The sequence below is a fragment of the Camellia sinensis genome, chromosome 3 (assembly GCF_055761805.1).
Source record: "Camellia sinensis isolate YWXY chromosome 3, ASM5576180v1, whole genome shotgun sequence".
Taxonomy (NCBI): Eukaryota; Viridiplantae; Streptophyta; class Magnoliopsida; order Ericales; family Theaceae; genus Camellia; species Camellia sinensis.
The window spans coordinates 83,761,234-83,786,284 of NC_138963.1; the positions used below are offsets into that span (position 1 = coordinate 83,761,234).

General features: G+C 41.5%; 1 protein-coding gene across 2 annotated transcripts; it reads left to right on the forward strand.

Moving 5' to 3' along the window:
- The first annotated feature begins 3,509 nt into the window (after positions 1 to 3,509).
- On the forward strand, positions 3,510 to 10,259 carry LOC114314352 (uncharacterized). Of its 2 annotated transcripts, none has more exons than XM_082920193.1 (6): positions 3,510 to 3,853; positions 7,686 to 7,775; positions 7,846 to 7,932; positions 8,007 to 8,363; positions 8,492 to 8,584; positions 10,053 to 10,259. In XM_082920193.1, exons 3-6 carry the CDS (start codon positions 7,846 to 7,848, stop codon positions 10,068 to 10,070), a joined length of 555 nt encoding a protein of 184 aa, XP_082776319.1. In that variant the 5' UTR covers positions 3,510 to 3,853; positions 7,686 to 7,775; the 3' UTR covers positions 10,071 to 10,259. The 2 variants fall into 2 exon arrangements, with proteins under 2 accessions (XP_082776319.1, XP_082776318.1); XM_082920192.1 differs by lacking the exon at positions 3,510 to 3,853 and adding an exon at positions 7,400 to 7,606.
- The last annotated feature ends 14,792 nt before the right edge of the window (positions 10,260 to 25,051 follow it).

The following is a 25,051-nucleotide window of genomic DNA, read 5'->3' on the forward strand; positions in this document are numbered from 1 at the left end:
AATGCTATGAATCGAAATGGCATACACAATGCATAATGGACTTACAGCAACATGAGTGGACCTCAGCCACACTCACATCAGTAGCCATTAGATGAAAAATGAGACTCTCGAAATACGTGCACGCATGCACGCAAATCGAGGACCGAACTTAAGGCAACAAATGCCACTCTACCAAAGCATGGCAAGGCATGGAATATGGTATGCAAACATGCAAATTTCAGCGCTGAAATGTGATGCTAAACAGCCCCGAAACATGGAAACATGGCACCCGATGCATGGAATGAACCTCGAAACTCGAAACTAGGCACATGGAATGACTTACAGCTATACAAAGCATGCATTATTTGATCATGAAGCATGAAGACAGATGAAAGATAGTCCCAAAACATGCATATTTCCAGTTTATAACAAGTCTCAAAAATAAACACAAATAGGGCTACTCTATCATGCAAAAATGGCCCTAAAAGAGAGATTGAACACAAAGAGACAGCAGCTGACCCCAAATGGCAAAGAGCTCTTCAACAAAGTTGAAGAGGGGCTCAAAATAAGGCACTTTACCATTTACATAAAGCCACAAAAATAATCACAAATAAAGCCAAACTATCATGCAAGAAAAGGCCTAAAAGAGGGGTAAAGAAACAAGTGGTAGCTGCTGTTCTCAAACAGAGGAGAGCCCTTCAACAAAGTTGAAGAGGCGCTCAAAACAAGATATTTCACAGTTTATGGAAAATTCCAAAACAGTTCACAAATAAGCCTAAAATACTATGCAAAAATTGGCCGAAAAGAGAGATAAAGAAGCAAGTGATAGTAGGAGACCTCAAACAGAGGAGAGCCCTTCAACAATGTTGAAGAGGGGCTCAAAAAAATTTATTTTACAGTTTGGGTCGGAGCCCAAAAATGCTTGCAAGAAAGGCTTATGAATGAAGCAAGAAAAGACTAGTTTAGGGGAAAAGAAGAACTCACCCTTGAAGAGCAGCAAACTAGCAGCTTTTGGACCAAATTTGTGAGCTTCCAACCTCTTCAAATGCCCTCCAAAGTGCTGGAATAGAGTGTAGAGGTGTGATGCTATGGGTTGTAGGGTAAAAGTGGCCAAGAAATTAGGGTTTTGGAGCTTGGATGAGAGAGATATGGAAGTTGTATGTATAATGCCCTAACCAAGTTTTATAACCCTCAGAAATGAAGGGGAGAGGCTGGTTATATAGAGGGAGAGGGGTAGAGAAAAGGGGGGGAAAATGAATTCAAATTTCCCCCCAAAAGGGAAGACCTTCGGACAGTGGGTCAAATACAGAATAGCTGGCACAACTGGAACACACTCAGGAGGGAAAAAATGGCCGGCCAGCTCAAAAGGGCCAAAGTGGTCAACCGATCAGGCAAGTGGCCGGCCGACCAGGTCAAAAGGGTCAAGGTGGTCGGCCACCCCCTAGGATGAAGCCCCGGAAGTTAGCTTTCCAATGCCGCAAACCTTGCATCAAAATTCCTCCTGTGCAAAAGTCATGCCAGTTTTCGTGAAGCCGCGCAGATTCGGTCCAAACGGACTTCAACCAACCATATCTCCCCCACCTGAACTTGTCCTTAGGAGATTCTTGAGTGAAAAATGAAGCCCCGGAAGTAAGCTTTCCAATGGTGGTTACCTTATACCTTAAATCCAAGTATGCAAAGAGTTATGCTCGTTTCGGTGAAGCCGCGCAGTGTTTTCCTCCTTCCCGGATTCATGCTGAATCACTTTTGACCAAAAAAAGCTGGTTTTTCAGAACAATTGCTGGCCTCCCACTCTCCTACAACCTTTCTAACAACGAAAATAAGGTCTCCACCAAAAATGAACCCAAACCGATGCAAAACGAAGGTTCGGGGGCCAAAACACGCGGTCTGGGGTCCGAAAACTGACTGTTAAGCACCGGAGGTGGCGTTCGACCACGAAGTTGGTCTTTCAGACCACAGTGTCCCTCAAAAGGGAGGAAATAAGGTGTATGCCAAAAATCGGAGCAAACGGAGGTGGTTAGGCGGTCCCGAACCGAGGCACACGGCCGTTAGCTCCGAAAAATCAGAAACCGGGCTCCAAATGGGAAAAATGGCCTACGACCACGAAACGTAGCCTACGGCCACTGAGAGATGGTCTACGAGACCTCTCCCTCCCTTCAGGAAGAGAAAATAGAGAAAACAGAGCCTGGTTCGCAAACTAAGGCAAGGCACGAAAGAGTCCGGAAGTCCGGAGGCAAGGCTTGCAGCCTAACTCTGAAACTTTTGAACGAGCACAATATGCAATATCACCAAGCGCTCAATCAGTGACGTCTGAGTCTTAAGGTCGGTCAAAAATAGGGTGTCTATAGTTGCCCCTCTTTGACAGAACTCGGAAGTCATAAGTGACGGGAGTAAATGTCAAAGCCCAGAGACGACTCATTTTTGACGAGGCCGAAGATTTAGACAAATAGGCGAGATAAACAGAGATACGCCCGCAGGCATGCCCGCAAGCAAGGGCAAAATGCAACCGACAATGCAAGAAGCCGAAGGTAACTTAATGATCATGCAAATGCAGCAAGCTGTAATGAAGCACATATTCACAATAGACGCAACAGTTTTAAACAAGAATGCAAAGCAACAACTACATTTCATGCAGTTAAGAATGCAGAGAATTATTCAATTCTCGCCACGTTTCACACGGAGAAGATACAATACCTGCACGATTCGTCTGGTTGCACCAGCTTCGAATGAACCGTACATGCAATATCATGCCTCACGCTGCTGGGGATCTCTCGCTTCTTCTTGAACAGGTACTACTTTTCTCCCTGACTATGGTCGCAGCTTTCCCTATTCTCCAACAGGGTGACAGACTAGGTTGGTTCAGTATCCAGAATTGAGGCGCATACACATGCTATCTCAATCTATGGGGCTGCCATATAGATTTCAAGCCGAGGATATACCTCTAGGTATTTAAACCAGACTTTAGTCTTGGAAATCCTGAACCTTTGCGTTCTAGGCAAGAGCCATTCAAACTCTAGTTTCCACCGTCTCAGTTGATCTCCTAGGAACTCACTGCTAACACAGGCAGGTGGCTATACCAGACCACTGGAAGTCGTTCGGGCATGACAAACACCAAAGGAATTGCACCTTTAGAGGATTTAAGGTCTCCTAGACCCGGGAGTGCACAAGATAGTGCGAATAAAGATACAGGATTTAAGGTCTCCTTAGACCGGAGGATTTAAGGTCTCCTAGACCAAACAGTAAAATAGATACGATGTAATAGATGTGATGCAATAGATGCAAAGGGTGAACACACACTACAAGAAAATGAGCTATTTGAGTCCCATTATTTGTGACAGAAACATTTGCAGACTCAAAAATGTGTTATTAGAGTCGGCAAAGTAGGACCGTCTCAAAAAAAATTTACTTAGTGTTATTATTTGAGTCGGCAGACTATGCCGTCACAAAAACATTTTATTTGCGTTGGCCAAATTTTACCGTCGCAAACAAAAATTATTTAATTTTTTTTTCCATTTTTTTTGGCTCCAAAAACTACATCGCGCGCCTTTTTTTGGCGCCATTTCAGGTCGCTTTTGCGTCGGTATTATTTGCCGTCACAAAAAGTAATTGAAAAATATTAAAACGACATAGTTTTAGAACCTAATATATATACCCTTCCTCTTTATTTTTTTTTTCTTTTCTCTTTTTGCCCTAAATTCAATCTTTGGTTCATCACTACAAACAAACTCTTCATTGACTCCCCACCGGCACCGCTGTTTCTCCTCTCCACCGGCACCGCTGATTCTCCTCTCCACCGGCACCGCCGATTCTCCATCTCCACCGGCACCACCGACTCTCCTCCTCTCCACCAACACCACCGACTATCCTCTTGCGGGTAAGTGCTCTCTCTCTATATATATATATATATCAGTCTCTGTAAGAATTTAGGTTTGATTTGTGTTCCATCTCCACCCCTCTTTCACCGCCGGTTCTCCATTTCGGCCCTGTTTTTCACCGAATGGGTTTGGCTTGATATGTACCCAAAAAATGTTCTCTGTTTATGTATGAGGGATTAATGGTGTATACTTTTGTATGAGGTTTGATTTGGCTTGTTTATGTACCCAAAAAATGTTCTCTGTTTATGTATGAGGGATTAATGGTGTATACTTTTGTATGAGGTTTGATTTGGCTTGTTTATGTACCCAAAAATTGTTCTCTGTTTTTCACCGAATGGGTTTGGGTTTGGTTTGATTTGGCTTGTTTATGTATGAGGGATTAATGGTGTATACAAACAAACTAGGGTCTTTCTCATCCCTATTATTCTGTTCTTTCAATTCTTTGAAAGCACAGCCTTGTCTTTCAAATCCACTCACTTTGTTCTTCATATCCCAATCTACACCTATCTGTATTTCACATCATCATAATTTAATCAAACCTAAGTACTACATGGTAATTTTGGTTGGTCAATTGGTCTAAGTAATAGGAAAAAATTTGAAAAGAAAACCAATTTACCTTGGATGTCCTATGGTTCAATTCTGTAGAGATCAATGTCAACAATGACATCTAAATCAATTTTCAATGAGTTAATCTTTTGCTTGAGATAATATCCCACGAGTTCTTCCTCTGTTGGGTGAAATCTAAAGCCAGGAGGGACACATGATTCCATCTCCATTGATTTTTCTACTAAAATATAAAGACAAATATATTAGTGAGGGAGAGAGAGAAAAAAAAATATATATATATATATGTTACACATACATAAGAAAATATATATATATATATATGCAGTTAAATTTAAACTTGATCATTTTAAAATAAATGACTAATTTAATAATAAAACTATCACCATCATATATATGATATATCATTCTGGTGAAGAATTTATATAAAAAAATTGTAAGAACATAAGGTGAAGAATTTATACAAAAAAATTGTAAGAATATAAGGATATGGTGAAAATTGCACTGAGCTTTTGAGAACGGTCAAGAAAGTCATTAAGAAAAAAAAAACAAACACAAGGATATGGTTTGAAATATATCTAATTTCAGTGCCTATCTTTTTGACTGGAGGGACTTTTGATTAACAACAACAATTCTGCTAAAGTACTACTTCACTAACTCATGAAATGGCATTTGTGAGGTTGGTAGACTATGGCTTTGGGGGTTCATATATCTATAAATTTTTTAAAGTAAATGCTTTGGTTGACCCACTTAATTCTTTCCACTCTAAATCCTTAGGTCCTCTATTTATATGCTGGAGGACAGTGATCATTGACTTAAGAAGGATAACCCAGACGTATTTTTTCTTATAATAATTTGTTATTTAAAAATAAAATTATATATTTTGTCATTATGTTAATATTATTTTTTAATTACAAATTATTATAATTTTATCAAAAAGTTACGTAACATTAATCACAAAAATACATAATATATATCATAAAAATGCATAAAAAGTGCATATTCTCCCATTTAATATCAGAATATTAAAAGATAAGAGTTCGGAATGCAAGACATGTTTGTTTTGTATACGATGATCATGAATAGTGATGTACATTGTTGAACATCAGGTCATGATGATCTGTACCCATCAAATGGTCCTATATGTGTGATTCAACTGTGGTTGTCATTGAAGAAATGGCAGACCAACTAGGGTACCCACCAAACAAGATAGATATATTATATGGCCTAAACATGGCCATTTGCCTCATTGAAAGTACTTATAGGCAAGTTTATTGAACATAGCCGAAAAGATTGACTTACATAGACACAAGCATGCTTAATATATGAATATGTATGTTCCTTTCAGTGTAGTCCACTCCATTGCTCATGCTGGTGGAAAATGTTTTCACACCAACCCTTAGAACTCAACTTCGTGAGTAGATATTTATTCAAAGAAAATAACTTGCTACTAGTGTTAAACAATTACTACTCTGTCACTCTCACTCTCACTCTCACTCTCTTGAATGTAACTTCCTATCCTACTAGTGTTAAACGCATACTCTCTCTCTCTCTCTCTCTCTCTCTCTCTCCATATATATATACATATTTGCGTATGCTAGTTAAATAAATAAATAATTTATTGTGTGCCATTCAAATGATAAAAATATTATTCCTTAGACTTAAGGTCTTAAATTTTAATCCTCATACCCGCAAACATTAAGGGAAGCCTTTTTATTTTATTTTATTTTATTTTATCTTAAATTATAATTGTCCTGAATGGTTGGTAAGTAAGTATGCTATTTATACAATTGTTTAGAATTCAACTCTTATGCCAATTTGCGAGGAAGAAGTTTTTCATGAATTTCCTAATTCTAGCGTGGATCATCTATCTTTGACCGAACTAGAGAGGGGATTAGTTAAGATTTGCATAAATTTTTTCGGACATCCCTTGTCATTAAACCAAAAAAAAAAAAAAAATTGCTAAGCTCAAACAAAACATAGGCACTAATAGGGAAGCCCGTATAGATCACAAAGGTATGAGAGCATATAAGGCAAACTTGGATGATGCAGTAAGCAAAAACAAGTGATAATCTCAAATTCATTCATGAACTCTGAAACATTATTCATTGATTATCCATTTACTATATATGAATCAGTTCAAAACCAAGAAATGGCTCTACAAAAAAAATATATATATATATATATATATACTGAAGGAATTTCCCAATTAATTTCACGATTTATTTTTTGTCCTTGGCAGAGTCTTATGCATAACTTCTAATGGTTTATTGTAGTTATACACATGTTCTAACTTCATAATTTAGGAATGCATAAATATATATTGTAGTTTGTAGCTCACTGTGTTAAATTGTAAACCTTTAGTAATTAATGTGATGTGATTTTCACAGGCAAAGTTAAGAAAAGTGGGACGATGGATAAAAGTTGGATTGATTTAGGAACTAGGATGTCAAGGGAGTACTTGGATGGGATTGATACATTCCTAAAGTTTGCATACACTAATAGGCCTGAAGGTTCATATATTAGTTGTCCTTGTAGGAATTGTGAGAATCGCTATAATTTTTCACGAGAAGTTGTGAAGGATCATCTTTACAGTAATGGCTTTTTTAAGAAGTATAAAAATTGGACTAATCATGGTGAATCATATGTTCCTTTGCATGGTAATGAGGATATGGAAACTATGGTGGATTCAAATGTTAGGGATGATATGATTGGAATGCTAAACGATACTCTAAGAAATCCACATGTACATGTAAATGTTGAGGATGATGATCTAAGTACAAATGAGGCTTGCATAGGTCCAAATGAAGAAACTATAAAGTATTTCAAACTTCATTGTTTGTACATTCCATTTGTCTTGTTTATAATGCTTAATAATTTTATTTCAAATGTCTTATACATTTATAATGTTTGCTATTTTATTTCCACTGTATTAATTATAATGTTTGCTAATCTTACTTCCATTACCTTGTGTTGTGCAGGATAACTTGTTATATGCTCCAGAAGGGTTGAAGCAAGTGGTCATAGACTCATGTAACAAATTATGGAAGGATCACAAACATAAGACTAAGACTAATCACTACAAGCCTTTTAAAAATGATCCAAATATCAATGAAAAAGTGCCTTTGGACATTTTGCCAGAACAATGGAGGGTGATGGTGGAGTATTGGAGTAGTAAAGATGCAATGGTATACAAATATATTCATGTATCTCTTGTGTGACATTTAATTAATAGTTTCGTAAAATGTGAATGCTTTACTTTTACAGAAGATTGCTAGTCGCAATTCTAAAAATCGAGAGCTGCGTGGTCCAGTGCATAGGACCGGGAGAACACCCTTTGCCGATGTACGACATAAGGTAATGATTTGTATTAACAATTATATAAAAATTAACTAAATGCTAACTCTTATCTGTTTGGCAATTTTAGATGATGACTGATGGAGAGAGCACTAACAAAATGAGTGTCTTCATGAAGACACGCATGATAACCGATCCAGATGTGAAATTATTTTTGGTATGGGCCTTTGCATATTGGTTTAATATTTTTTTTAACTGTGCTATTTGTATACTAATATCTTTAAATATTAGGATGAGTATAATGAGCAACTCTCAATGATAGACGAGCCCCTCAGGACAGAAGAGGTACAAGATAAGATTTTCCATAACCTAGTAAGAAAGGATGGACACGGATATTGCAAGACTTATGGGATAGGTGTGCCTCGAAGTGCAGTGTACAAAAAAGATGTCAGTCCATCACAAGCATCCTCATCATCGACTGTTGAGGAGATCACTCAACAAGTACGCCAAACAGTTACTGAAGAGATCGAGCAAAGGCTGACGGTTGAGATTGAGCAAAGGGTAACTGAGAAGTTGAAGGCAGAGTTCGAGCAAGTTAGAGCTTGGATGGACTTCATAAGGTCCCAAGGTGGCCTAAGTGGTATACAGGTGGAGTAAAAATGACTAACTGAATAACTTGGGCAATTTGTTTGTTTTTCTTTTCTTTTCTTTTCTTTTCTTTTCTTTTATTTCTATGTATCATATTTAATAAAATGGTATTGGTGTTGGTTATATAGCTTCCAAATGCCTCTAGTGGACGTCAACAAGTCAGGAAGTCTGTAGGAGATCATGATAGTCAAGATGATGAGTTGTTGGGTTCTCCTATGCAGGTATCTCTATTACATAATGTAATATTCACAATCACACGCAATTGAGGTTAAGGGTTAGCCTACTGAAAACCCGATTTAGTGTTATTGTTGCTGTTGAACCTATTTTCCTGATGTTGAACCTAAAGTAAGACTGATTAGTGTTGAACCTATTTTGCATTTCTTAATAGTGTTGAACCTGTTTTGCATTCGTTTTGAGCAGCCATCAACATTTAATTTCAGCTTTCCTACAGGTGGACAAAACCATTTGATTAGTCTAGGTTGAGAGGGATTCGAGTGGAGGATAGATTGGAAGGCCTCATCAATCTCATGGACATAATTTTTCATGTTCTTAAGACTGATTTGAATAGGGGTAATTTCGCTTTCAAAAACAAATTTGTTTCAATCTTTTCATAACTGTCAAAGGATAACAATGAAAATAGTGTATCATTTTTTACCAAAAAACTCAGTTTTATTTTTCAAATTCTCAGCAACCCATTCACAAAGTGGCTGACCGCATCCATCCTCCCATCATTTAGTGTCCTTTATTTGAACCCAAATGTATTTAGAGGAGTTGCACTCTCTGAGGAGATGATTCATGTCATTACTAGCTAATCCACATCGAGCACAAGTCAATTGAGGCCATATTCCTTATGAGTCTCATATGAGCAACCTTCCCTTAAGAATAAGCCAGATGAAATTCTAGATCCAATTCCAATCTCCATTGCTCATGTCCTGATTAGCAATTTATAGTTAGCAGCAGTGAACTTACCACTAGTGGAACCAACCTAAAAAGGAGCATTTGTAAAGGTCACAAATCTGGGCCTATTTTATTTTGAGAATTTCTAGTATGGTTCAAGAGCACACCTAGTTTTCCAGCACTTCAATGTCCCAATTGCCTTCACTGTCCAGCACTGAGCTAGACAATTTGATTATATTCAGTGAGGCCTAATAGTATAGCTAGGGAGTGTTTTACTAAAATTGAGTTTATGACTTGGTGAAGCTATATATATATTATATAACCTAATATTTGATTTAATTTGTTATAATGACATGTCAACTTGATTTTGAGTCATGTGGCATGCTTCATAATGATTTTGATTTAGAAATTAAAATTATAGTTTTTCACGTCCTTGACTTAAGATAATAATTATTGGGAGTTTGCAAATCAAATTAGGTTTGATATCTCATCATTTTTTTTTGTCTAGATTAAATACCCAAAAAAAAAAAAAAAAAACATAAACATAAACATAAACAACAAAACATTGTCTTATAACAAAGTGTGTCCATGTCTTGCTTTTTCTGTGTTTTTTTTAGTGAGTATCTTGTGCATGGTCAATGTCATATGTATGATTAAGTTGATGTTCCAACCCATTACCTAAACCTCACGACAATACATATAAATCAAATATAATATATATATATATATATATATATATATATTATATAAAATAAACAGTGATGGTAATTTTGTTTTGGTTTTTGTTTTCAGGTTTTGCATGAAGACTGATAGATGAATTAATGGTGGCATGGAAGCTAACTTTATTTTTGGGCATATTATATTATGGCTTGAGATGTCAAGCTTTTTGTACTTAATATTTATAACATATTGCTACCATACTTTTTGTATTGATGTAACAAATTTTTTGTTAATATTTTGATGTCAATGAAGCTAAGATGATGACTGAATTTGTATAAATATTCTTGGTTTTTGAATGAATGAATGAATGAATGTCTATTGATTGAATGCATTTTTTTTATTAGATTTCAATGAACATAATACAGGTATTAATTACAAAAAAGAAATAACTTTTTTATGAAAATAATTTTTTTTTTTTTTTTTTTTTTTTTGACGGCAACTAACAGTCTCAAAAAACCTATGCAATGTACAGGTGAATTTTTTTAGAGTCGGCACATTGCAGACACAAAAAACTCTATAGCGACGGTAATGTACCGACATAAATAGTAGTAGTGATTTTTTTCAAATTTTTTGTGACGGCAGGATACCGTCTCAATTAATACATTTTGCCGTCGCAAATATTCTGTGATGGCACAGTTGCTGACTCAAAAAGTTTTAGCGACCCCCGTACTCTCGTCCCTCACCATGCCGTCGAAAGACCGTCGCAAAAAGTTTTTGCGACGGCAATTATGTTTTTTGCGACAGTAACCTGCCGACTCAAAAAGTATGTTCTCTTGTAGTGACACGCCAACCACGCTAGACTCGTGAGTGGAGGAAGAACAAAGAAAATCAATCAGGAGCGCGTTCCATGCAACCTAAGATAAATTCCAAACACGCTGAAATCGTGTGAGGAAGGGGAGGCTCCAAAAACAACCCGCCCAGTGCGTCTACAACGCAACCTGGGATAAATTCCAAACACGCTAAAATCGTGTGAGGTTCTAACCACGCTGAAATCGTGAGAAGAGGTTCGAAAACAATCGCTCAAGTGCGCACACAATGCAACCAGAGATAAAATCCAAACACGCTGAAATCGTGTGAGGAATGGGACACTCAAACCACGCTGAAATCGTGAGAAGAGGTTCGAAAACAATCGCTCAAGTGCGCACACAATGCAACCAGAGATAAAATCCAAACACGCTGAAATCGTGTGAGGAATGGGACACTCAAACCACGCTGAAATCGTGAGAGGAGGTCCAAAAACAACCCGCCCAGCGCGTCTACAACGCAACCTGGGATAAATTTCAAACACGCTGAAATCATGTGAGGAAGAGAACACTCTAACCATGCTGAAATCGTGAGAAGAGGTCCGAAAACAACCGCTCAAGTGCGCGCGCAACGCAACCTGAGATAAAATCCAAACAAGTTGAAATCGTGTGAGGAAAAGAACACTCTAACCACGCTGAAATCGTGAGAAGAGGTCCGAAAACAACCGCTCAAGTGCGCGCGCAACGCAACCTGAGATAAAATCCAAACACGCTGAAATCGTGTGAGGAAAAGAACACTCTAACCACGCTGAAAACGTGAGAAGAGGTCTGAAAACAACCGCTCAAGTGCGCGCACAACACAACCTGAGATAAAATCCAAACACGCTGAAATCATGTGAGGAAAAGAACACTCTAACCACGCTGAAAACGTGAGAAGAGGTCTGAAAACAACCGCTCAAGTGCGCGCACAACACAACCTGAGATAAAATCCAAACACGCTGAAATCGTGTGAGGAAAAGAACACTCTAAACACGCTGAAAACGTGAGAAAAGGTCCGAAAACAACCGCCCAAGTGCGCGCACAACGCAACCTGAGATAAAATCCAAACATGTTGAAATCGTGTGAGGAAAAGAACACTCTAACCACGCTGAAATCGTGAGAAGAGGTCCGAAAACAACCGTTCAAGTGTGCGCACAACGCAACCTGAGATAAAATCCAAACACGCTGAAATCGTGTGAGGAAATGAACACTCTAACCACGCTGAAATCGTGAGAAGAGGTCCGAAAACAATCGCTTAAGTGCGCGCGCAACGCAACCTGAGATAAAATCCAAACACGCTGAAATCGTGTGAGGAAAAGAACACTCTAACCACGCTGAAATCATGAGGAGAGGTCTGAAAACAACCGCTCAAGTGCGCGCACAACGCAACCTGAGATAAAATCCAAACACGCTGAAATCATGTGAGGAAAAGAACACTCTAACCACACTGAAATTGTGAGAAGAGGTCCGAAAACAACCGCTTAAGTGCGCGCACAACGCAACCTGAGATAAAATCCAAACACGCTGAAATCGTGTGAGGGACGGGACACTCAAACCATGCTGAAATCGTGAGAAGAGGTCCAAAAATAACCCGCCCAGCGCGTTTACAACGCAACCTGGGATAAATTCCAAACACGCTGAAATCGTGTGAGGAAAAGAACACTCTAACCATACTGAAACCATGAGAAGAGGTAAACAACTCGGGAACGTGTTCCACGCAACCTAAGTTGAGTCCCGGGGGACAACGATCCTAAACGCTGCTCAGCGTAAAAGGATAAACAATAAGAGATAACACAAGATGCAAATAAATGCAATAAGTGTGATGATACGATACATGTTACAAGCAATGCAGAGCGTGATGTTTAAGGAATGCAATAAACAAACAAAGCGGCACTTTAGAAAGCACCTCATGGAGTGAGTGGCGGTAAACCGTTTTACTCTCGCGGGGAATGGTACTCAGGGATAGCACTTCTGATCACCATTCTGGCTTGAAATAGTGAAACAGTCATCACAGTATTCTGTTCACTTTGAACACACAGCTCGTATCGGCATACTGCTTATTTTGAACACACAGCTCATAACACAATATTCTACTTATTTTGGAACATACGGCTCACGCAGGACACCGCTGATTCTGAACACACGGTCCGTTCTGAACACAACTCATTCTGAACTCATAGCCCATAACACAGTATTTTGTTTATTCGGTACACAGCTCATACAAAACATTGCTCATTCTGAACATACAGGATGCAATGACGAAACTTGCCGAAGTTGAAACAATCTCGGATGCCCGACATTTTCCCTCTTTTTTTTTGCTTTGTAGCCCGAAACTTTCACATCTTCAGATGGGTCCTGGTTTTATTGTTTTTACATGACCTGGGTTGAATCTCGCGGCTTTATGAAAGAACCAATCCTGATTTGCACAAATGTGGAGAACGACACGGCACTCTGAGCACAAAACGATTTTTGAAATTGAAATGAGAAAAGGGTTCTTAACCGGGTATTGAGCCTACAACTGACTACAGCCAAAATGACTCAACAATGGAAAACAAAGGTAGAACAACCTAAACACATCTATTGACACTTAAACGACTCAAAACAAGAATCGAGACAAACAAAACACACAAACACAACACTCAATTGTGTTACAAAGACAAGAGACCTCTTGGTGCACGAGGAGCCAGTTTTTCCGGGTATTATTTCCCACCATTTTCTTATTTGTGATTCTCACATCACTCGGCCCTCAGGCTCTATTTTTCTGAAAAAGCCCTTTCCTCACTTTTTCTCTCAGCGCACATCTCTCTATTCTTCAATCTCTCATTTTTTATCCCTCCCCTGGGTGGTTGATGGATAAACAGAAAGTTGCGGGCTCTTGCCTGTAGCATTCCGCTAGATTCTTCTTCTTCTGCACGCGGCTAGTGAGTTTCTCCCACAGAGGGGCTGTGCTACAACTGGGTGTGTAGCAAATCTGCAACTGACATCGGTTGACGATGCTCTTCTGGGGAGTTTGGACGTGATCAGATCTGTCCAGATGAGGGAGTGGAATATCTTGATCCATTCCAGTTCGTGCTTCGCACTTGGCTTGATACCTCGTTGCTCGGAGGGTGAGAGAGCTTTTAGCCCTTTTGCTGTGAACATCAGTTGTGCCCTTTTCTGGCAGGTAGAGTGCCCTTCTTGGCAAGTATTGTGGCAATAGGGAAAAGACAGAACACCTAACTCAACTGTGCCCCTAGTTCATCATTTCGACCATTTTTTTGTTTTTGGCTTTCTACTAAGACAATTTTGACTAAAATGAGAGTTCGATTAACAGGCTTGTTCAATTTTCTGATTTAAAATCATGCAAGTCAGGTTATGAGCACCGAAAATTTTCCTTTTTTGGGTCCAAGAAATGGTCCAGTTTTGGAAAAATGGAATAATTTTTGAGAGAAAATTAGTCAACCTCATTAAAAATTCTCAAAAACTATTTTTGCAAACGGCCACTGCTCAACGAGCACAGAACCCGCTCTTCAGATGCACAACTTCAGATCCGAAGGAAAATTGCCCCGTGCTTGAAGAGAGCTTCCTGGCAACAGAAAGTTGCCCCTTGTTTGAACGGCACCGCAGCGTATTGAATGGCAACGGAAAGTTGCCCCTTGTTTGGATAGCACCGCGGCGCATTGTAGTCAGTCCTCAGAGTGACGAACACAACCAAATTTTCGGATTCAGAGAAAGCAAAGATGATCAAAACCATTACATGGACACAGTGTTTTACGGCTGGACTTCAAAATGAAGTTGCCTACGTATCCCAAAAATGGAAATCAAGCCTCACGTAGTTCGGGGTTAAGGTACACTCGGGTATTTAACCTCTCCTTTTGCGCTCTAACTTTTGCCAGGGCCGCCCTTTGCAGGTTTTTAACCTTGTGAGCTATGTTTTTCTTCTTTTCAATTTTTGTCTTCTTTTCTTTTCTTTTCTTTTCTTTTTTTTGTTCTTTTCTTTGCATCTTTCTTTTTTGTTCTTTTGTTCTTTTCTCTTTTTTATTCTTTTTCTTCTTTTCTTGCTCTAACTTTTGCCTGGGCCGCCCTTCCGGATTTTCGGCCCAGCGAGCCTCTCAAGGGTAAAAGTATAGCTTTGTCCATGTCAAATGGTTTTGAGATCCCGAAGTCATTTGAATCCAAGAGAATGGCTGTTGTTCGCTGACGATGCAAGAGTCCATCCAATGGAGGGTGAATTTGCCCCTAGTGTTTGTGGATAGGAACTCAGTTGTCCTTCAACAATGTCTTCTTCTTTCCACCCTTCTGGGGTTTAGCATTCTTGCCGATCTTCATCTTGGACTCTTCGAGCACATTTGAAATTCTTGCCCCTAGTTCGAGGGGTGCTCCTGATCTAGCTTCGCAAGCTTCTTGATCTGACTTTGTTGCCGCTAATTCACGGGCTGCTCTGGATCCGGCCACACAGGCCTTACATTGTAGTTGACCTTTGAACTTTCTAAGTTCTAGTCCAAGGTTTGAAAATAAGGAGTCGAGTCTCGAGGCTGAGAGCGATCCTAAGCTGCACAATCTCAAGAGCGATTCCACACAGGTCTTCGCAGGACCGCGTAAAACATTTTTTTTTTGAAATCTTTTAAGAAAGTGACTAATCGCTCGTGCTGAAGACGGTGTGGGACCAATCTGGATCAAGCCAAGATCCTTCTCAGTACTTATGTTAACAAACATGATTTCATTCATTAAGGGCTTAGCACGCCTCTTTTTTTCTCAATTTGATCAAAGTTTTACAAATCCCGAGGAATTCCTTCCCCTTTGTTTTCATCACAATGTTTAAAAGGTTTTGAAAAACTTAGGTCAATGCAATGATTTTCAAAGCACAGAAAAGTAGGTGAAAAGCACTGTCGTTTCATTCAGAACTTCTGGCACAACTGGCACAAGGCAGAAGCGAACACAAGAATGTGAAAATCACTGCTGTTCATTCAAATCTGTTGGCATTACTGGCTCCAAGACAGAAACAGACTCAAAAGAAAGCAAAAAGACAAACACAAAACAAAACAGTGATGCCCGAGGTAATACCCCTGGAATCACCTGACTCTAACAAAACAGGACTGACTCGGTACAACAAGACAGACCCAACTGACTCAGTAAGAAAAGACTGACTCTGTACGACACAACAAGACTGACCCAATACCCAAGTCAGAAAGCACAAAAACTGGTATTTGCATATTGCTCAGAACAGTGTATGCCATTCCCACGTCTGGAGTTAATCGAGCGCTGCCTGCAGGTGGTTCATCCCCCGATCACATAACATTATCCCTCCAAATTCACCGATCCAGTGCCGATAGACTTTGCTGAGCTTGGCGGGAGGATGGCCGCTTTGTCAAATAGATCCTGTACTTCATGGCGAAGACGGAAGCAGTCGTTGGTAGTATGGCCAGTTTGTTGATGGTACGCGCAGTACTGGGTAGCATCATGTGTAGCCGGAAGAGGGTTTGGGAGAGTCCGAGGCTCAAGGGGTTTGAGATGGCCTTGTCCAATAAGGATTTGGAGAGCTTTGGACAAAGGCATATAGAGGGCATGGAAGACCCTCTGATCTCGGGGTTGGTACTTCAAGGCTTGTGGATTTTTACTGGGCGCACCAGCAAAGGGATTGGCAGGTGCTGGCCTAGTTTTCCGATCTCTTCCGAGTGGAGGATTAAAGATAACAGGATCGTCTCTGGTATGACAGCCATTCTCCCGATGTTCCCTTTGATTTAGACTGCCCCCAACTTGAATAGTGAAAGTGTCATCCACAGCTTTTGCAACAACTGCGAGGACTTGCTCTTTGTTCAGTCCCTCGGCTTGCAAAGCCTTAACAGCGAACAGGAGATGTTCATGGGGATCCATGTCCGCCCCTACCTTGTTCTTTCCACTCGCTTCCACTTTGCCATGGGATTGGCCTTCCTCAAATGCAGCCCGTCCCAAGATCGGGGAGCCTTTTGACATGAAGTTCCCGGTATGTGGTGTGGTCGATGATGAAGCCAATGTCCCGGAGGCCAGATCTGTCACGGTTCTTTGAAGATCTTTAATTATTCCCATCAACTTAGAAGTAGTGGGTTCACGGGTTTGAGATGGTTGAGGTTCAGGTGCACCCATCATGCATAAGTCCATGTTTTCTGGGATAAACACCTCAGGCTTAGATAGATGGGCCGGGGTGATGTATATGCTGGGGTCATAGGTGGATGGCAGTATATGGATGAGATTGAGGTAGGCAGGAGATGTTTGGTCATTGGGGTCTGGAGGTGGAGCTATCGTCTGATTGTCGATGAGATTTTGGATCTCATGACGAAGGCAGTGGCAACGGTCGGTGCCATGACCGCGCTGCTGATGGTACATACAGTACTTGGAAGGGTTATGTCTGGCTGGGAGTGGGTCAGGAAGAGGTTGAGGATCGAGGGGTTTGAGATGCCCTCTTTCCATCAAGGCTTTTAGTGCGCTAGTCAGTCTCATATAGAGGGGGGTGGAAGTTCTGCCTTGAGCTTGGGCTGGGCCAGCTGTTTGTAGGCGTGGTTTGGCAAAAAGGTCAGCTGTGGCGACTGTATTGATTTCAGTGGGTTTGGGAATAGCGCTGCTGTAGACCCGCCCGCGGAGGGGGACCTCGCTATTACAGTTCGAACTCGATTTGTATCACGGTTCTTAATCTGAACCAAAGAGTCCAAATCCGGCAAATCGTTTTGAGAAACAGATTTTTTGAATAGAAGTGCCAAACATGGACTGCTTTGCCAGATACAGAGTCGCCACCTAAATATTTTAAAATGGGGAAATTTAGGAAACCCTGACTCGGTGCCGAAGGCCACGTGTCCGTCATCACCAAAGTTGCCTCGGCTCGGGAACTTGGGTACGATCGGGGAAGGTCAGCTATGAGCGCCCCCTCTCGCCCGGTCTAAAGACCGGCCTCTACTAACCGTGATATCCAATTTTGAAAACGTTATGTGTTCTTAATCCGGTTATTAGCCTAGAATTACTATATTGTGCGCGCAGCAAACAAGTATAGACCAAATCGCCCAAATTGGAACAAAACATTTCATGTTTGTTTTGAAAATGGTTTGCTACTCGCACGTAGGCTAAAATGCAGATTTTGCCACCCTCAAGTGGGCTTTTAGAAAAGATGATTTTGCCACTATCTAGTGGGCTTAAAAACTCACAGTTTTAATGCATTATTCCAATTTAGGTAATTCAACCTCCATCCACAGGCATTCAAGCAGTTATATCACATAAGCAGCTAGCCTCATGGTAATCATACTGTCATGGCAACACTCACACGCATGCGATATGCTAAAGCATAAAAGCTTACCTAGTAATCCGAGCCAAAACAGAAACTAGTCAGTAATCATATGCATGATCCTAGTTCATGTTAAAAATGGCTAATGCAACACATGCAAAGATGCAATCTAAACAGGCTCGGCTATCCTAAAGATGGCATGTGGAATGCTGCAATTAACAAGTTCTCAACTTGGAATTGAAATACAAGTGCAGTTAGCATGATGTGCCGAGCCCGGTGCATGTAAGACAGATGTATGGATGCACGCATGCTATCATACTGTTATGCTAATTTAAATATGCCCTAGTCTACCATCATAAGCGGGTAAATAAAAAGGGAGAAAGAAGTGGGGGTTGGAAGACATGCACACACGCACCCACACTTATTACACAATTGCCCTCACTCGGAGGGTCCAAATAAATATTACAGTCCGAATAAATAACTAACCACATTAATTATTATAGAATTTCTAATTACTGAACAAAATGAATGCAAAAAGAAGAAAGGTGGCCACAGCCCCCGCCTCGGGATGCGCGAACGATGCAAGCTTGAACCCGTCTTGCCCGGAAAGTCCGTACCATACCACTGCCGCCTCGGTTTACACTGCCCTGCTTCTCTGAACAGTGCCAAAGTACTGGGACAGGCTTGTTGCATACTGCAGAGTGCCACCGGCTGGGGGAAATGCCCACTGGCAGTGCATAATTTCCATCAGCAGATGATGTAATTATCGGCCAGCCACCAATTGCCGGTCGGCACTAAATGATGCCGGTCGGCAGAAACTCCCTACAGAAGACAGTTTTTGACAGCAACAAGAACAGACAGTGTATGGCATGGAATTTCAAGCAAATGTGTGCACCAACACATCCCTTATCATGCTTTTGACTCAAAGGGGTATGTTCCTTGATTCTCGGACCACCAATTGCGCATTTCGATGCGTGATGGTCCAAGAAACCAAGTATGCGCTTTGATTTCAAATGTCATGCAGACCAAACAAACACATAAAGCCCAACCTCTATCACATGATCAAGAGGCAAGGCATGCATGCCAATGCAATGCAACCTAGGTATGTAAACAAGAATACAAGCATGCTATGCAACTACATGGCATACACAATGCTAACAACATAACATGCGCAACGCTTTGAAACATGGCATACACAATGCAAGATGGGCTTACACCAATACAAGTGGACCTCAGCCACACTCACATAGGAGGCCATAAGATGAAAATGAAGTGCCTCGAAATGCGTGCACACAGGCACGCAAACCGAGGCAATGGCATATGCAATGCAATGGCTAAAATGGCATATAGAACGCAACATGGACTTATACTAACATGAGAGAGCCTCAGCCACACTCACATAAGAGGCCGATGGATGAAAATGGAGTGCCTCGAAATGCGTGCCCACGGGCACGCAAACCGAGGCAATGGCATATGCAATGCAATGGCATGGAAAATGATATGCAACATGCTAATGGGATTTCAGCACTGAAATGTGGGGGAAAAACAGCCCCGAAATGAGGCGAAAGCACACCCGATGCATGGAATCTCTCCCGAAATGCAAATTAGGCGCATAGAATGAACTACAGCTATACAAAGCATGCATAATTGGTACATGGAATGAAAATACAGAAGCAAGGCAGCCCCAAAATTAGCATTTTACTAGTACAAATCATGGCCAAACAGCAAGCAAAGATAGGGCAACAATGGCATGCAAAAATGGCCCTAAACATGAGATTATGAAGCAACTCACAGCTGCTGACTCCAAATGGGTTAGGGCCCTTCAACAACATTGAAGAGGGGCCCAAAATATGCACATTTAAAGAACTGTAAAAATCCTAAAAACAAACATAGATATGGCTAAGCTCTTATGCAAGAAAAAGGGCCAAAAGGTGGCCAAAGAGGCAAGTGGTATATGCAAAGCCCAAACTGAAAAATTCCCTTCTACAACATTGAAGAGGGACCAAAAATAAGCATATTTACAGAACTGTAAAAACTCCAAAACAGTATACAAACATGCTAGAAATGCAATGCAAAATGAGGCTCAAAAGAGGCTATAACACAAAGTATACAAAATATTCATCAAACAGCCAAAGACCCTTAATGAAACATGAAGAATGGGCCAAAATAAGACTATTTATAGGCCTGTAAAAAGACCAAAAACAGAAGCATAATAGGCTGCCAAAGCATGCAAGAAAATGGCATTCAAGGAGGATAATGAAGCAAGTGCAAGCTACTGTCCTCAAACAGCAAGAGGTCCTCAATCAAACATGAAGAGGACCTCAAAATATGATGATTTACAGTTTGGGTCGGAGCCCAAAAATGCAAGCAACTATGGCTTAGATATGAAGCAAGAAAAGACTAGAAAAGGGAAGAGGAGGACTCACCCTTGAAGACCAGCAAACCAGCACCTCTTGGACCAAGTTTAGGTGCTCCTAAGCTCTGGAGAACAGCCTCAAGTTGCTGCAATGGAGTAAGGATGCCTTGTGCTATGAGTTGATGAAGAAATGGCCCAAGAACAAGGGTGTTTGATGGTTGAATGGGAGAGATATGGTGAGAGATGAAGGGATATATGTATGTATATAGGCAAAAATCCAAAAATCCATTCTCTGGTTTTTTGTTCCAAAAATCCAACCTCAACAATGGAGGAGGAGAGGCCCCTTATATAGGCAAGACTAAGCTTCTAAGACAAGCTACAAAGGGTCAAAGGGGTTTAAGGGGAGGTCAAGGCTTATTGGAGAAGCTAGGACAGCTGGTAAGCTTCTTGGGGAAGCCAAGACAAGGGGTCAAGGCTTCCTCAAGAAGCCTTGAGCAAAGGGTGCAAGAAAAGGGATCAAAGGGTGGTCCAAGGTGCAAAATAGCCACATATATGCACGGGGAGTAGGGTCTGTGCATCCCAGCTGGCACAGCTGGCATGCACCATGCTTGAGGGATGAAAAGGGGGCACATAGGCCATGAAAGGAGGTCATCGGCAAAATAAATGGCCGGCTGGCACAATATATTGCCGACCTGCAATTTATACTGGCCGGTCGGATAAATATAGTTCCGGTGGATGGCCGGTAAGGTCAAAAAATGACCGGTTGATGTCCAAATTGAAGCCCCGGAAGTTAGCTTTCCAATGGAGCAAACCTTGCATTAAAATTCCTTCTGTGCAAAAAGTTATACCCTTTTTCGTGAAGCCGCGCAGATTCGATCCAACCGGGATGATGCCCGACTTCAACTGATCATATCTCCCCCACCCGGACTTGGCTCTAGGAGATTCTTGAGTGCAAAATGAAGCCCCGAAAGTAAGCTTTCCAACGGTGGTGGCCTCATAGCTAAAATCCAAGTATGCAGATTAATAAGCCTGATTCAGCGAGGACTGCTCGACTCTCTTCTACCCGGATTCATGCCGAACTTCTCCCAAACTAGTTTTCTCCTCTCCTTTCCTCTCTTCTTCAACTCCAAACCCCTAAACAAAGTGTTTTGAAGGATTTGCCTCTCTCCTTGCCGAAGAAACTGAACATTTGCCCTACACACCTTTCTCCGCCAAGCAAAACATCAGTGGTGCCCAAGTCTTAAAGGCGGTCAAAAATGGGGTGTCTACAGCTGCTACCAGCGTTGGTACTCCCTGAAATCACCCTCCTTGTTGGTTCACTTGTTCTAGGAATGATCCCACTGTTGAACGCATTCTCGATCTGGACCCCCAGTTCGTGCAAACTTTTGAAAGTGGATAACGGTGCGACTATCAACTTTTGCAACATATCATGCTCGAGGTTTCGCACCATCATCTGCACTTGATCCCTCTCAGAAGGGTGACGATCTGTCATATGTGCTGCCTTTGCTCTCCACCTTGTAACAAATTCCACAAAAGGCTCTGTTGGGTTCTGGCGGGTTGCTTCAAGTTCTTGGATGGTCATTTCAACTTGGGTATTGTAGGAATACTGATCGACAAAGGCCTCAGCCAATTCTTCCTAATTTTGCTTCACTTTGTCCTCCAACTTAGCGTACCAAGTGGCTGCTACACCCGACAGGGTTCTTCCATACAGAGAGAGTTTTTGTGGCTTAGTCAGACCCATTGGCTTTAGGACATCCAAGAAAAGTCTAATATGTACCATTGGATCCCCAGACCTGTCGAAACGGTCAATATATGGCATTTTGAATCTGTTTGGGAGCCGTACGGCAGACTCGGTGTACCCATCCTCAATGTCGGGAATGGAGTTAAGGCCCTGTGCCTTTTTGAACTGCTTCTCAAGGTTCGCAATTTTCACTGCGGTCAGATCGAGGTCATTAGCATCAAGGGGATAAAGTCTCTCATTAGGTTGCACCAGGGGTCTGAAAACTCGGGCTTGAGCTAACCTTTCTCAAGGATCTGGACCCTGCAAATCTTCAGCTGGTGGAAGTGGGTCAAAGTTCGGCTGGGGTCCCAAAGCTGGATGTGAAGCAGACGCCCCAGATGGGTGCTGCGTTTCAATACTGGTCTCAACCTGCATGGCAGTTCCCTGATTTAGCGCTGCTATCACGGCCACAAATTCTTCTGAACCCTGTGCCATCACGGTCTGTTGAGTCTGAACAAAGGTGATGTGACTGGCGACTGACGGATCAGATGAACCGGTGAGCCCTGACTGGCTTTTCTTTGCCTTGCCTCAGCGAAAGAACACTGGTTGCCCTTGAATTGAATTTCTGACCTAACAAAGTCTATCAGCACTAGTCCAATGTACCCGGGGGATATCGAAGCCTTCTGAAGCTATAGTTCCAGGACTATTTAGCAAAAGAGAAAACATGCAGCATCTCAGCCTGATTTCACCAAAACAGATATGAGCATAACAGGATGACTGTGCCCTCTACTGAATTCTGCCCCAAAATTCGGCCTGTAAACTGATACCCTCAGGTGAATTGAATCCCAAAGTACTGAACTGGTGCCCGCAGGCCTGATGCCCAAACTACTAAACTGGTGCCCGCAGGCCTGATGTCCAAACTTGTAGACTGATACATGCATTCCTATAGAGACGCACTCTAAAAGCACATAGCAGACAAGTGAGAGCCAAAACACCCCTATGTTGGGGTAGGGTTTCCCTGTCCTATCTTGTCAGGAGCTAGGGTTTCACTACGCACGCAGCAGTTTCAAACAACCTAAATCGGGTAAGCAACCTGTCCTAGCTTGGAATGGTCACTATGGATTCCAAATATGCACTAGGTCGAATGGTCAAAAAGGGTGCCCCGGTAAAACCGGGGTTTGTGTTCCCATACTGGCAGAGCCCATAACCGGTCAGCCTTATGGTCATGCCTTGACAAGAAAAGCCTCCGGCAAACCATTCAGGAATAGCAGATGGCAAACACGGTGTCCTAGGCGCACCAATGCACATGCAATGCAAAGAAACACACAAGTGTAGTCAAAACAAGATATCATGAGTTCGAGTCAAGTTCTCTAAATCCCCAGCAGAGTCGCCAGAAACTGTAGACGTCCCCGAATGCCCCGGGAGGGTGAGTCCCGTTCCGTTCGTATTGGGGTCACTACAGCTCAGACTCTCAAATTGTCACGATTCTAAATCTGAACCAAAGAGTCCAAATCCGGCAAATCGTTTTGAGAAAACAAATTTTGAAAGAAGTGCCAAACATGGACTGCTTTGCCAGATACAGAGTCGCCACCTAAATGTTTTATTTTGGGGAAATTTAGGAAACCCTGACTCGTTTTCCTAAGGCCACGTGTCCGTCATCACCAAAGTTGCCTCGGCTCGGGAACTTGGGTACGATTAGGGAAGGTCACTTCATGAGCACCCCCGCTCGCCCGATCAAAGATCGGCCTCTACTAACCATGATATCTATTTTTGAAAATATTATGTGTTCTTATTCCGGTTATTAACCTAGATTTACTATGTGATGCGCACAGCATACAAGTATAGACTGGATCGCCTGAATTGGAACAAAACATTTCATGTTTGTTTGTTTGAAAATGGTTTGATGGTGCTACCCGCAAGTAGGCTAAGACGTGGGTTAACCACCCTCAGGTGGGCTTAGAAAACATGATTTTGCCACTATCTAGTGGGCTTAAAACACACATTTGATGAATTGTTCCAATCCAAATAACCCAACCTTCACCTACAGGCATTCAGGCAGATATATCACATAAGCAATTAGCCTCATGTTAAGCATGCTATCATGGCAGTCACTCACACGCATGCAAGGATGCTAAAGCATAAAACTTACCGAGTACTCCAAGCCAAAACAGAAGCTAATTAGAAATCCATGCATGATCCTAATTATACAGAAATGCCTAATACAACACATGCAAAAGTGCAACTATAGCAGGCTCGGTTATTCTAGACATGGCATATGAAATGCTACAGCTAACATGTATTCAACTTGGATTTGAAAATACAATGCAGTTAGTATGATGCGCCGAGCCCGGTGCATGCAAGACAGATGAAATGAATGCAAACATGCTATCATACTGTATGCTAATTGAAACATGCCCTAATCTAACCATCATAAGCTGGTAAATAAAAGGGAGAAAGACGTGGAGTTGGAAGACATACATCATACGCACGCACACTTATTACAACATTGCCCTCGCGCAGACGGTCCGAATAAATAATATACAGTCCTAAATGAATAATTACAGTCCAAATATGTACACAACCCTAATTAATTAACAAATTAAATTAGGAAAGTAATAAATTGGCATGCAAGCCAGGGACTGCCTCAAATCTGCTCCGGATGATGAATGATGCATGCTCTGGTTACCTTTGTCGAAAAATCCCTTGTGATGCCCCGGTTTGCCTCTGTTTGTAATTGTTCTTGGAATGCGTGCCAAGCTCCGGAAGGCTGTCGATTTCTGATTTGCTACAACAGAGAGCAACAAAGGGGCATGGCAAAGTATTTTCACATATGTATGCATGATTACTCTTCGGGGAGTGTAGTCTTCGATCCTCGTGCCACCAATCACGCATATCGATGCACGATGGCCGAGGAGTCGAATTGCATGACTCAATATGAAATGAATGCACATATAAACACAACAAGACCTAAACTCCATCATGGAT

What these genes read in the sequence shown, in the direction of transcription:
- LOC114314352 (XM_082920192.1), top strand. Translation starts at nt 7,574, where the DNA reads ATGGTGGAGTATTGGAGTAGTAAAGATGCAATG. An exon ending in GGAGTAGTAAAGATGCAATG is followed by an intron (nt 7,607 to 7,685) that starts GTATACAAATAT and finishes TTACTTTTACAG; the next exon opens with AAGATTGCTAGTCGCAATTC. An exon ending in GTGGCCTAAGTGGTATACAG is followed by an intron (nt 8,364 to 8,491) that starts GTGGAGTAAAAA and finishes TTGGTTATATAG; the next exon opens with CTTCCAAATGCCTCTAGTGG.